The 13629-nt window shown below is 39.8% G+C and overlaps 1 protein-coding gene across 3 annotated transcripts in view; it reads right to left on the bottom strand.

The window, feature by feature from the left end:
- Positions 1-13629, bottom strand: part of WWOX (WW domain containing oxidoreductase) — a 647484-nt gene that overhangs the window by 599812 nt on the left and 34043 nt on the right. For all 3 annotated transcript variants that reach the window (XM_044986919.1, XM_044986920.1, XM_044986918.1), the window contains exon 5: positions 3027-3133. In XM_044986919.1, the coding sequence (XP_044842854.1) occupies positions 3027-3133 (107 nt within the window). The remainder of the gene's footprint in view (positions 1-3026; positions 3134-13629) is intronic.

Here is a 13629-nt window from a genome sequence, read left to right as displayed (position 1 = left end):
AGAGGCATGTGATATTAGACTGACTGTTCTGTAGTCTTTACAATCCAAAGAGTTGTTCTTTTTGAGGATTTGGATATACAGTGAGGTTGTAACGTCTTTTGGCAATTCTGCTGTCTCAAGCATATTCTTCATTCCCCTGACAGGGGATGAAAGTTTGTAAGCCCTATGTTTTTAAACAATTCAGCCTATATTCCATCACAATGCTTTTCCATTCACGGTCTTTTTATTGCTGCCATGATTCCTTCATCCATTATTGGCAGGTTTACCTGATTCATCTCTAGTTGAGCTTTTCAGGAATATCTTCACCATATAGTTCCTTGACACATTCTCATCATCTCTCATTCTTGTCTTTAAGGTTTGTCAAATATTGTCCATTTTTGCAACATCCAAGGACACCTGGAGAGAGGTTCGGGCTAAAAACTGACCCTCCTTAATGTTGGCCTGGAAGTGTTCTCTATTGAATACCTTCAACGAGGGCATAAAGGATGAAAACTTGTTGTAATTCAAGTAGTCATACTTGTCCACAATCACCTGATAAATATCAGATCACAAACTGAGGGTTGCAAAAGAGTTAAGCCTTCCATCCAAAACAGTCTAACCTTTTCTAGTCCTTGTCATAAAAGGAATAGACCTGGAAAAATACTGTCCACCACCAGGGAATTGGTGGGGATGGGAAAACAAAAATTCTAAGTCTCTGGGGGGACATTATATTCCTTATTTGCCCATTTACAAGTTGGCAGGATGGGAACAGGAGTTTACCACACAGTTTTTGCTGTGGATCCAGGAGCGCTTAATTAATGGGCAATGCAATCTAAGTGGGTGTTGCCAACCGCAAAACATCCAAGAACTTGTGATACAAGTCTTTAACCTCCTCAAAAGGTATGTGGAAGGTGTCCATCACCCTCTTCACGAGGTCCAGGAATTGATTACAATTACCGGACATCTATGGTGGTGCAGGCATGACTGCTTGGTCCAGAGATGAAGACAAAAGAGGAGTTTGAGGGGTAGCCTCTTCATCCACCCCCTACCCTTCTTTTCCACAAAGGTCTCCTGAAGTTGGGAGGAGACTGTGTGATCATCATTTCCTGGTGCAGTGGATCCAGAGGTCTGGCAAATTAATGTTGATACACCATCCAAGAACCACAGTATAGCCATTGGGGAGGTCCATACGGGAGAGAAGGAGGTACCCCTGACTGACCCCACAATCCCTGATATGGTTGAAGGTCTTTGTCAAAGTATTTGTTTCTGTAATTATGTGGAGGGGATAAGGAGGAGGAGACTGATTGAACGTCTCTTTCATCCTCCTCAATGTCCTCTGATGGAGGGGCCCCAGCAGAAACAGGTGGAGAATCCTGCGGTACTGTGATGCACTGGGAAACCAGAGACTGGGGTCTCGGTAATGAGAGTTGTTCAGTACCCATAAGCAGTGGGGACTCCAGCTCATCTAACACTGACAAGTCTCTGAAGTAACCGAATGCCTGCGGCACCAAGTCGGTCTATACCGACATAGCAGCTGACTTGGGTGGTACCATTGGTTTGGAGTGTGTAGGTGCCAGGTCCAAAGGTGTGTGCTTCGATTTCGTCAGTACCAATGGAGCCAACTGAGAAGACACCATTGGCACAGTCTATTTCAGACTTACCAGTTTGGAGGCAGATGGTACTAGGGCCTCGCTGATGCGGTGTTTTTCTAAAGTGCTTTGGGATCTCCCTGCTCTGCCAGTACCAGAGGAAGAGACTTTTGCCTCCATGGTACCAAGTTGAGAAGCCAAGGCCACTGATATCATAGACCTAGCAGGAGGTTGGAATTCTTGGGAGCTGACTCCTTATGCTGGGAGACTGAGCTCCTCTTCTTAGGAGTCTTCCCTTGTCCTCCAAGATCTTCCCCTTCTTAGGCTAGACTTGAGCTGAAGTCAAAGGGGGCACTGGATCTGTCTGAAGACAGATGTATGTGAGGGTCTCCTGATTGGACTCAGAAACAGGTTGAAGAGAGCACTCCATCAGCAGCAGCTTCAGTCTCCTGATTCTTCTGAGCTCTAGATTTTAAAGCCAGGCAAAAGTTACACTTTTGGGAGATATGGGACTCTCCCAAGCAATGGATACACTTAGAGTGACTGTTGCTGATTGAGATAGCCTCCCGACATGAAAGACAGTGTTTGAAAACCGGTGAGTGAGCCATGTCCAGCCAGGCCAAATAAGCTCCCCAGAAAAATGGGAGAGAAAAAAGGAAGAGATGACAAACAAACTTCTCACAACTATCTAACTAATTCTAGACTAACAACAATACTTACTAGAAACACTAAACTATTTAAACAACAACTACAAAACCTGCTGAGGCATGCATGAGGTGGACACACTAGAGCTCTGTCTCAGGCCCAGGCATTAAAGAAGGAATGGAAGGCAGTTTACCTGCATAGCCCTATGTACCCTCTAAGCACGTCACGAGGTTGTATAGGCCAAATGGACAATGCTAACAGAAAATCTCCAATCAAGGGCTCAAGAGGCACACGTACACCTGAAGTGGAGCACCCACGGGAATAGTACTCAAAGAAGAATAAGTATTTATGAGACAGAAATGATTTCCTTGAAACACCTTATAGGCAGAATTTTATGGAACTCTCAAAGTAATAGTGACTAGGGTAGCAAGGGCATTACACGGACAATCTCAGGAATAACTAAGCACACATTTAGATGCTTACAAAATTCTCTTTTTCTGTCATCAATGGCATGCGCCTGATTAGTCCTTTTGAATTTTTTAGTATTAAAATAACCTTTCAAGCACAGTATGATGATGTTTAAAATTAACTGTACATCCACACTATAAAATGGCATAGCTCCTTTGTTCCGTCTATAAATACATTTAAGTACTGAAGTGATTATTGCAATACAAAGAAAGCTGTTTTCTTGGATTCTGATAAGTGAGAAACAACATTAAATGGCGTACACTGCACAAAACAAAACAATGTGCAATTATGAGGTTGAAGATGGTAGAATTTGCTAAGCGTTGAAAAAAATGTGTGTTTCCTTACCCATTCCTCTAGGATGCGTTGCACAGCTTCATTGGCTCTCGACATATTTCTGCAGGCAAGAATGACATAGGCACCATGGAGTGCAAGAGACTTTGCAGTTTCAAACCCTATGATAAAATAAAAATTAAAAAAAAAAATTCCAATCAGAGAAAGATGAGTCTAGCAAGAGGTATAAACTCGTGTTTCAAGGGAGATGCAGCCAGGAACTTAGGAATTTCTTTAATATGCATCTCCACTGTTCTAGTTACTTGAGCCTATCTTTGTAAGGGCACACATGCAAAAGGTGACGGACACTTGAGTGTACTTGAGCTGTGCCCAGCAAATGCCTGGCATGCACATGCAAGTCAAGTCTGCATACAGGTAAATGCCTGCAAGAGTTTAGGATCACAAAACTTAGGTGCATCAAAACTCCACGTGTGCTCTTACAAGTATAGCACCTTAACCCTTCTGCCTCAGTTTCTTCATTTGTAAAATGAGGATAATTATTATTTATTTGTATCACCATAGTACCTAGAAGCCCCACTTCTTACCTTACAGAGTTATGAAGATTTAGCACTTAGGGTGAAATCCAGGCCCTACTGATTTCAATAGGAGCTTTGCCACTGACTTCGGTGGAGCAAGGATTTCATCCTTAAAGCCCACAATACATGAAGAATTGCAGTAGTGCTATATAAGTGCTAATGGTGATCATAACTCAGACCAGATTTTCTCTTCAAAACTGAAATCATAAACTCATCTGAAATTATGGAGTTCTTTCCTACCCACAATTAATAGAAGAGGTGAGTTTTGTTGTTTCTTTAAAATGCTGCATCAAGCCTTGAATGGAAGCATATGTTACTATGTTTGCCAAGTCAGCACGGAAAGGCATGAGGAGAGGGGCCCAGGTGTGCCTACAGGCTTGGATGGATTTAACACACCTGGAGCTGGCCCATGATTGAGCGATATGAGGGCCACTTATGGCAGGATTGGACGTCCAATGCACAGAGTGTGGAGAAATAAAGATGCCAGCCAGTGGAAGATACCTGCTTCCCTTGCTGATCTTTCCCACCTACTCCCCTTTATTTGTTAAGGGCCTGTATCAAGACACTGAGGTACATAGCCTCAAGCTGCTGTTAATTGCCATGGCTTATTACAGTTAACTGAAATGGGCCTATGCCAGTTTACACCATCTGAGAACCTGCCCTTGCGAGTGCAGAGTGCCTGATTTACAATGCACAGGGTTGGGTCAATAACTAGGGTTCCACCTTGGGCAAGTTGGTTTGTGTTTGTGGGGCATTCAGCATTATCACTGGGTGTTCTATTGCTATGGAGCACTGTAACAATGAAAGAGAAATTTCCATCTAACTGAAAGAGGCAACTCACCATAACAGCACTTAATGAGTTCCAATTAGAAAAGCTTAAAACTAGAACATGAAGAATCAAATCATAATGCCCAATAATTTGAGTATGAACATATTAGAAAGTCACAGAGAAGGGGAGGCTATTTGTTCCAGCTTGATGTAGCTTAAAGCATATTCATGTTTTCCTTTTAAAATTTGTTTACCAGGGAAAACGTATTAAATTATGTTGCCTCACTCCCAAAAATGCCCTGGGGCAAAAAGAAATTCAGTTACAACATAGGGTATAACAGATTATAGAAACAACAGACACCAGAAAAAATGTATACCATTCTCTGCAATTACATACTTATAGTATTTAAGCCCAAGCAATTTTCCTGCATCTCTTTTCAAACCATTCATTGTACTAAGCAACTTTAATTACCTGGGAAATTCATTGTATGCGCACGAATGTACCTTCAGTACATGCAGAGGATATTTCCCCTGTTCCTAATTCCATTTCGAGCACATACAGCAGGGTAATTTTAAAATGTAACAAATGTGGCACGTGTTGTATTGCAACATTGTTAGCTAGCCATATGTTAGTTGTTTTACAAAAAAGTACTAATTTTAATAGCTCTACATATTGCTAGAATCTGGTTTGAACCCTTGAGAATCATGTTCTTTTGTATTGTAATACTAGCAATGTGGAGCTGATGACCAGTTTAATTAGCTAAATGTAGCTGCACTTAGCCAAGTCTACCCTGTGCCATATTTTGTGCAAAATAATTAACTCCACACCTCTCATTTTCAGTTAATAACTTATTATAAAAAATATGAACTGTCTGACAAAGCTTAAAATTGAAATAATAAAGTTACATGTTACAATTTAGCTAATTTTACCTGCACACACAAACATAACAATCAATGGTAAACTATCTTAAAACCAACAAAAAAAATTCAGGATTTAGGCAAAAGTGGGGAAACATTGTACCTTTAAATCACCCATTAAAAAAATCTACTTTTAAAAAAACACAATACAAAGAAGCAATCTTGATTCTTAGTAACTGAGAAGTTTTTCAGAGTGAACACTAGAGAGTATACAGAGGTAGAAAAGAAGGATAATCCAGTGGTTAGGGGCCAAGCCTGGGACTCTGTGGAGACCTGGATTTGATTCCTTGCTCTGCCACAGATTTTTGTATGATCTTGGCCAAGTCACTTCATCTCTCTGTGCCTCAGTTCCTCATCTGTAAAATGGAGATAAGTGCACTTTTCTACCCCACACGGGTGTTGAGGATAAGTACATGTTAAAGATTGTGAAGCATGCAGATACTTTGATAATGGGGGTCACTTAAGTAAGATAGATCGAGAAAAGGATGGTTAGCAAGCATACCTCTGAAGTCATAATCCAACTATCCAACAATGTGTGACCTGGAAGCCTACAGCAGCAGAAAGAAAGGAGGAGAGGAGAGGAAGGAGGAGGTGGCCAGGCGCTACCTCCACAATCACCAGTATGTAACAATGGTGCCAGCAGAAGTAGGGAGAGGAAGAGAGCACAGAACAATTATGGCTCCCGCAGTACTGTCTTCAAGCCATATATGTACATGCCAGATTTCAGCTCAGGGAATAGGTGAAATCCTGGCTCCACTGACATTTATGGGCATTTTGCCATTGACAGTAATGGGACCAGGATTTTACCCAATGTTTATTGAATAAATATAAACCCTGAAGATAGCTCGTTTTGATAATCAAGGACCATCTCTGCAATCTAGTCATTGAACAACCAGAGCCCATCCTGGGGCCTAGCATACTGTGCTACCCCACCCCCAGAAACAGCAAGGGACAAGATGCAGAATCCAGAAGGCTGGCCTAGGAATGAGGTAAGGAGAAGAACTAAGGGTGGGAAGCAGAAAATGACAGATGCAGGAGAGCAAGAGCTGGGGGTGGAGGAAGTACAGAAGCAAGAACTGGAAAAGCAGGACCCAAGTGTGGTGAAAGCAAGGGAGCAGGAGCAAGATGTGCAGGAGAACTGAAGCAGCATGGGGGTAGGCAAGAGAGGGCTGTGTGCGTGGATGGGGCTTCAGCACTGGTCCTAAGGATATACCAGATAAGTGATGTAGATGTGTGTGTTGCAAAGGTGGTAGACTATGGCGTTTGTTTGGGGGCTGGAAGAGCTGGGGGAGTGGTGGGAACAGGCAGGTGTGTTAATACAAGAGAAGCATGTGGCCATCAGGAAGACAAAGAGGCAATATTTCAGTAACCATCTGTCCTCCTCAATGAGGAAACAGTACCCTCTAGCCATTTCCTCAGAATCCCTTTGGAAACTAGAGGGACCAGCTGTGAATGCAACTCTCACATGTAGGGTACACAAATCTGAATCACGTCTAGGAAATTAAGGGAGATCAAAACAAGCTAGGTGAATTAGCAATGCAATGAAGTTGGCAAATGAAATTTATTGATAAATGCAAAGTAATACTCATTGGATGGAGAAATTTAACCTACTGATACACCCTACAGCATGCCAAATTAGCTGTATTACCTCAAGAAAGGGATCTGGGTGTCACTGTAGACAGCTCAATGAAGACTTCTGCTCAATGCGCAGGTAAAGCCAGAGATTTATATAGAAGATATTACAAAATTCTCCAAATCAACAATGTGGCCTTAGCTAAAATACTGTGCACTGTACTGGTCTCCTCACCTCAAAAAGGATATTGCAGAACTAAAAGGGGATCAGAAAAGGGAATCGAGAATGATCACAGCCCTAGTTAAAAACTCTCACATAAAGAGTTTGAAACGTTTGGGATTGTTTACCTTTGAAAAATGATGAATCAGCAGCAATGATAAAAGTATATAAAATAATGACTGGTATAGAAACTTCCGTTCTGCTTGTCACTTAACACAAGAACAAGGGGACAGTCTATTAAATTAATAGGTAGCAAATTCAAACCTGGTAAAAGGTAAAACTTTTTCAAACAAAATATATTTAGTACTCCTGGGGGAATTCTGTGCCAAAAAATAAAAATTTTGCACACAATATTTTAAAATTCTGCATATTATGTTTGTCAAAGTAACACAACATAATCACACCAATTTCTATTATTTTGATAATATTTTGGTCTGATCCAGTCTGGGAATTCCAGTGTTCTATGTGCAATAGCTTGTTTCAGTGACATTTGTGTGTCTGATAATGAGTGACACGTTTTTTCCCCAAGTGAACAAAAGAGGTAGGGGAAAAAGCTTTTGTCACTTAAAAGTCTTTTTACATATTGAATTTATTAACTGCAAAACCACTGGAGTTTGGCAACAAAATTTGCTTTTGGACTCAAATGTTACAAGGTTAATTTTCAGCCTAGAGTAAATACAAACCCTGAACAGTAATTGTAATGGCGGTGCTGACAACTAAAAGACTTGAACTCTATAAAAGGAAAAAAAAGTTCCGCCTAGTCCATTATATAAAAATTGCATTACAATGTTGATTACATATCAGTAACTTAAGGGTAAACTATTTAAGGATGTTTCAATTATACCCAAAACAAGCATCACAAATCCAGGAAATTCAGAGGTAAGTTTACATATAAAAGAAATCTAAAGCACCTTAAAGTACGGAAATGCACAGATAAGGGACCTGAACACCTTAATTCTGGACCTGCAGCAACACCCTGGGAAGGGATGCTTCTTTAAAACTCAGTTTCAAACTCAGGACTCCAAATACTATTAGCATCAATTATAATTGAATGGTTATTTTGAAAAGTTTGAACCTGCTAAGGTAATTTTTTGCAAGAGACACAATGGGGTATAGCCTCCACAGAGGTAAGTCCACTTTGTACAGCACTACCAGTGTTGTCTATCTTTAAAAATAGTTTAACCAGCAAAACAGGTAATCCCAGTGAAATGGCAATTGACTGGTGGCACAGATGTTATGCCAATACTGGTGTAATAAGCAAAAGAGAGTATTGGCAGGAAGAATTGGGGTGAAACATAGATGCGGTACATCAATATTTTCAGCACCTTTGACCCTCTGATTTGCACTGGGCTGCAAATGACAGAGTGGCCTGCTCTGATGTTACAAAACTAAGAGAATGCCCCTAACAGAATGGAAATATACTATATTAACATAAGTTAATAGTGACTTTTCTTTTTACAAGAGGAAATAAACCACATGCAAAAATATGCAGTACATTTTATATATATATATATATATATATATATATACATACACATATACACACACACACACACACACACACCATAATATATATACACATTAAGGATGTAATTACTTATAAAACAAGATGAAACATATATATTATAAAACACAGGATAAGAAAAAGATATTTCCCAAAATATGGCAAAGAGAATTGTGCGCTCAAAAGGAATCCACATTGAGGTACAACCACACTACATTTAAATTCTCTATGCAATACAATGTTGAGGCAATAATGTTTTGTAAAACTATACAATAAATTCCAAGTGACTGCCCTGAAAATCTCAAGAGGCAAGACTGACCTGAGGCTGGCTACTAGTGCTGCCACTGCTCTGGTTGAATGAGCTCTAATCTGACCCTCAAGTGACAATCCTGTTTAAGAATAACAATGAGAAATACATGAAGACAAACATTATGGCACAGTTCTCTTTGTCAAAGGCTGACCTAACGGGTTGGTAACAAAAAAAAAAAAAAGGCGTAACTGCTCCGGATTGGCTATAGAACTTTAAAGCACTCCACCTATAAATAGAAGGCTTTTTTCATCTAAACTTTAATATTTTATTGTCCTTCATATTAAAGTTAGGGAAAATATGGCCTGGGTAAGACAATTCCAGTAGTGCATTCAGGACATGGCCTTATTCTTACTGATTTAAAAAAGGTTTTCACTGCAGCTTGGGTGAACTTACTACTATTTTTGTGTCACCCAGGGTACGTCTACGCTGCAATAAAAGACCTGTGACTGGTCCATGTCAGCTGACTCAGGCTCACAGGGCAATGTAGACGACAAACCTTGGCAGGGAGCCCCGGGCTCTGGGATTCTGCGAGGGGGGAGGGTCTAAGAACCCAGGCTCCATCTCAAGCCCAGATGTCTACAATGCAATTTTATAGCCCTGCAGACCAAGACAGCTGACTCGGGCCAGCCATAGGTATTTTATTGCAGTGTAGACATACCTTGTCATTCTGAATGGAGTGGAAGCCTCTTCAGTCCCTCCCCTTCAGTACACATAACCTTACCTGAGGGCTAACATGTTAGAGTCCTAGGTTTCATAACTCTTCTTCTTGAGGCCATGATTTTCCCCTGTATACTCACTCCATCTTGCTAGTTGTTGACTACCATCACTGGCCTACATTTAGGTAGTGTAAGTCAGTATAACTCTATTCAATCCAATGGTGCAATGTCGATTTAGACCTAACTGAGAATATTGCCTCTATCAGATAAGTGCCATCCTCCACAGAACAGTCAACAGGATGGCATATCGAAAATAAATAGAACTTTAATAAACTGAGGGAATTTGGTAACAAACATCCTGAGATTGCTCTTCCACATTGGTCTTCTTTAGGGTAGCACGTTGCCCTGCTACCATTCTACAGGGCCAATATGTCAGGGTTGTTTTTTTTTATTGGGAGGTGTCACAGTTCCCCCAACTGGAACTCCTGGAACCATGATCCAAGTAGCCAGCTTCCAAAGAACAAGTTGTCTCTTACTAAATGACTAGTAGTCCTTACACTTTCTTCATACCCTTTCACACCCTGATAGGATGCTCACTTAGTTACAATCAAGATAGCATTCACTTAGTGGGTAGAAAAATAGGTCTGCTTTAAATCAAACCAGCAACCTTTGAGAGAATGGAGCATAGTTTAGTTACACAATATCCCACAAACTAATGATGACAAACTTGAACCAAATGTTTAAGCAATTTAAAATACTCTAAGTCTCCATAAGAACTAAGTATTACCCAATACAGAGATAAAAGAATTAAAGAAGAGAGAAGATGAAAGCTAAACTATGCTAAATAGTAGTGATTCTGATTCAACTTTTCGGAATGTTCACACAACCACCCATGAATACCTAGGACCAGGTGTCTGGAGACCTTCCCCATATTCAGAAAACCTCTTTCCCAGACATCAACTACAAAATATCCACAAAGAAGATATCCAGCCGTCCTCTCCAATCTCCCCAGACTAAAAGCCTAAAACTTTTTGAAAGTTCTCCAAAAACATCTTTTGACTCTCCCTCACCCTGTAATAGTACTCTCAAAGACTTCAGATTATAAATCCTTGCAATGTAGTTTATTTTAGATTTAGAACCTTCACGAGTTTTATTGAGCCTTATGTCGCAGGTGGTTTAAACGTAAAAATAACAAACTAATAGAAACTGCAAAAGAGAGATGCTTTCCTCTTGTAATAGAGTAAAAGCAACAAGTTTGACTAAGTGAATTAAAGTGGTCTGTAGGATTGGAAGTGAAAAGTGTTGGCCTGTTTCTGTGTGGCATGCATGTTTCTTCCCTTTTACACTCTGATGGGTTCCTTATAGCCTCTACAATAGCAGAAACCAACTCTGACTTTGTAAGCATGAGCATATTATATTACTAAACTTATATTGTTTTCACAGCTGTGTTTGGTTCTCTTTTCACTGCTATGGTCTGTATTTCTCTGTTCCTTAAGACTTTCAGGTTTCTTTTCTAACTTGAGGCAAACCGATCTGTCACAAGGGTCCCCATTTGTACAGCCCAATAAGCTCCTAATCTTCAGAATGAATCAGACCATCTTCTAGAATATTATATTTTTCTTCTAAGTACAAGGTGGTTAAGAATCTTCTTCTTCAATATTACTCTTACATAATTTAAGTATTTCCAAAAGAACAGCAGTGGTAGTTGAAAAGTATAATTTCTTTCTGGCTTGCTGTGCAGTAAACTTGCCATGTAGACAAGCACTCAGACTGGAAATAAAGGTGCACATTTTTTAAAATGAAGGTAAATAAAGGTTGGAACAAAAGTACCAAGGGTCATGGTGGATTTTCGATCACTGGTCATTTTAAAATCAAGATGAAATGTTTTCCTAAGGGACATGGCTTAGTTAGAACAGGAGTTAATTCAGGGAAGTCCTATGGCCTGTGATATGCAGGAGGTCAGATTAGTTGATCAAAAAAGTCCCTTCTGGCTTTATAATCTATAAAAATAAAAATGAGTAGCTTTTATTTATAATGCAATCTAAAACATCAGCCATGAAGAGAAACTTTCCTGATACAAGTGTACGCTATGAAAATAGCAACTTTTCCAACTCCTTACTCATCCGTACAGGCCATTTGAACTGCAACTTCAGGACCATATGGCTCCCCATACAAGTTTCAACTCTGGTAATGTCTATTATTCACACACAGTCAGTCCAGTGGGCCTTCCTCTGAGCAAAGAGGCACTTTAGGCGGGGAATGTAGCACAGGACCCCTTTTCCCAGCTCTTTGTCACCATGCTGTTGGTACTTTAATCAGAAGTAGGTCTCCTTTCTGACCCTGCCTCTAACTCAGCATAGGGACATTTATTACACTTTTTACTTAGATTGTAAAATCTTTGAGGGAGAAACAGACTTTTTGTTCTGTGTTTATATGTCTAGTGCATAAAGGGGTCCTGGTCCATTACTGGGGCTCTGAGGCACTACTCCAAGACAAATAAAAATAATACTCCCTATGAATTTTCTTGTGCTATGCACACAAGCACAGAACCAACAGAACACTGGCAGTCAGCTATGACTTCACTTTATAGAATCTAGTGTGTACCCACAAAGTACCGTTTAAAACCTCAAATTTTGATAAACTATAGCCAATTTTTACAAGACCATGCAAGGTATGTCTGCAACAGAACCTCCATCTCCCAGCCAAATTTAAAGATTCAACTTACTGTTCCACTAAAGAACTAGAGCTAATCAAGATAAGCATATTTTCAACTTATTTAAAGAGAAAAAGATTCAGACACCCAACCTGTGTTACTACTGTTAGAACTTAAAGGGGAAAGGGGATTCTTGGGTCATGAACAAACCTGCCACGTTTATCTTTTGCGCTGAAAAGATCAGATCAAAATGACACCTTAAAAATAAAACACTAGTGCAACCTTTACTATAGGCATTACATACACCCCTTTAAATAATAATTTGCACTTATTCTGTACCTTTCATTCACAGATGTTTACCAAGGTGGTATAACCCCATTTCTGCAAGGGAGACAGCAAGGCACACCTGCTCAAGATCATTTAACAAGTCATCATTACAAGTAGGAATAGACCCCAGTCTCCTGATTTCCAGTCCCAAGTTCTATACCAAGGGTCCAGACTGTCTCATACACAACAATAATTTCTAGACCCTTATCAACTGCACTACATGCAGCAAAGGTAAAATGACTTGGTTCTTGTATAGATGCATCACTGGGATAATTTTAACACAAAGTAAGAACTAAGGACCAACAAAGAAGAGCATTGAATAATCAAGCTGCCCTTGTAAACACTCCTTCACTAGAATAAATAAGGCAAATCCAAGCATTCCAAATGCATGAAGTTTTGGTGCAGGACTGATGTACACTGAGCTCCCTTTAAAGCGGAGTTTTGCGATGAAATCACAAATCCTCGCAACTTGATCATTTATTATTTAGAAGTACGCAAAAGATTTCAGCTAAGGTTTTCCTTGCTAGCTATGGTAAGTTGGTGTTACACAATAAACCAGATCTTTCATTTTGAATAAACTCAGCCTGTCCCATGCCACAAGAGCAACATCTTACAAGTATTTTTAAGGCTGAGAAACTTCTTTACTCCATTTTATAATGCACATCATAATGCTAGAAACATGAGTTTTTTTAAATCCTATACCATTAGCAGAGACTACAAGGAGTCATTGACAGTCGAAATTAACACAGGTTTCTTGAAACAAAGAAAAACAGTCTCCTGTGCCATGACAACAGATTTCTGCTTCTTGGAGGTGGCTTGAAATACCTGCAGCTTCTTCTTGGAGATCTTGATAAATCCAGACAGTATTCTCCATGAAACAATTTCCAAACCACTACAAAATATATGTCACGAAGTTATATGCATTTCTTCTGACTTTTCAGAGTCCAAAAATAAGCGATGAACAATTTCATACACATAGACCGCGATGTTTGGGAACAAATTGTTGTTCCTTTTGAATATCAATATTGAAGAAAGGTAATTCAGCTCCAGAAGTTTGATTGAGTCACACTAAATGTAAATCAAGCAATCTGAATGCCATGCTTTTTAAAAACTTTTTCAAGACTTTAGAAAGAGCAAGCTGTATCAAGTATTTT

The sequence above is a fragment of the Mauremys mutica genome, chromosome 14 (assembly GCF_020497125.1).
Source record: "Mauremys mutica isolate MM-2020 ecotype Southern chromosome 14, ASM2049712v1, whole genome shotgun sequence".
Taxonomy (NCBI): Eukaryota; Metazoa; Chordata; order Testudines; family Geoemydidae; genus Mauremys; species Mauremys mutica.
Note: the sequence above shows the minus strand (reverse complement) of the source record. Positions and strands in the feature narration are given on the sequence as shown.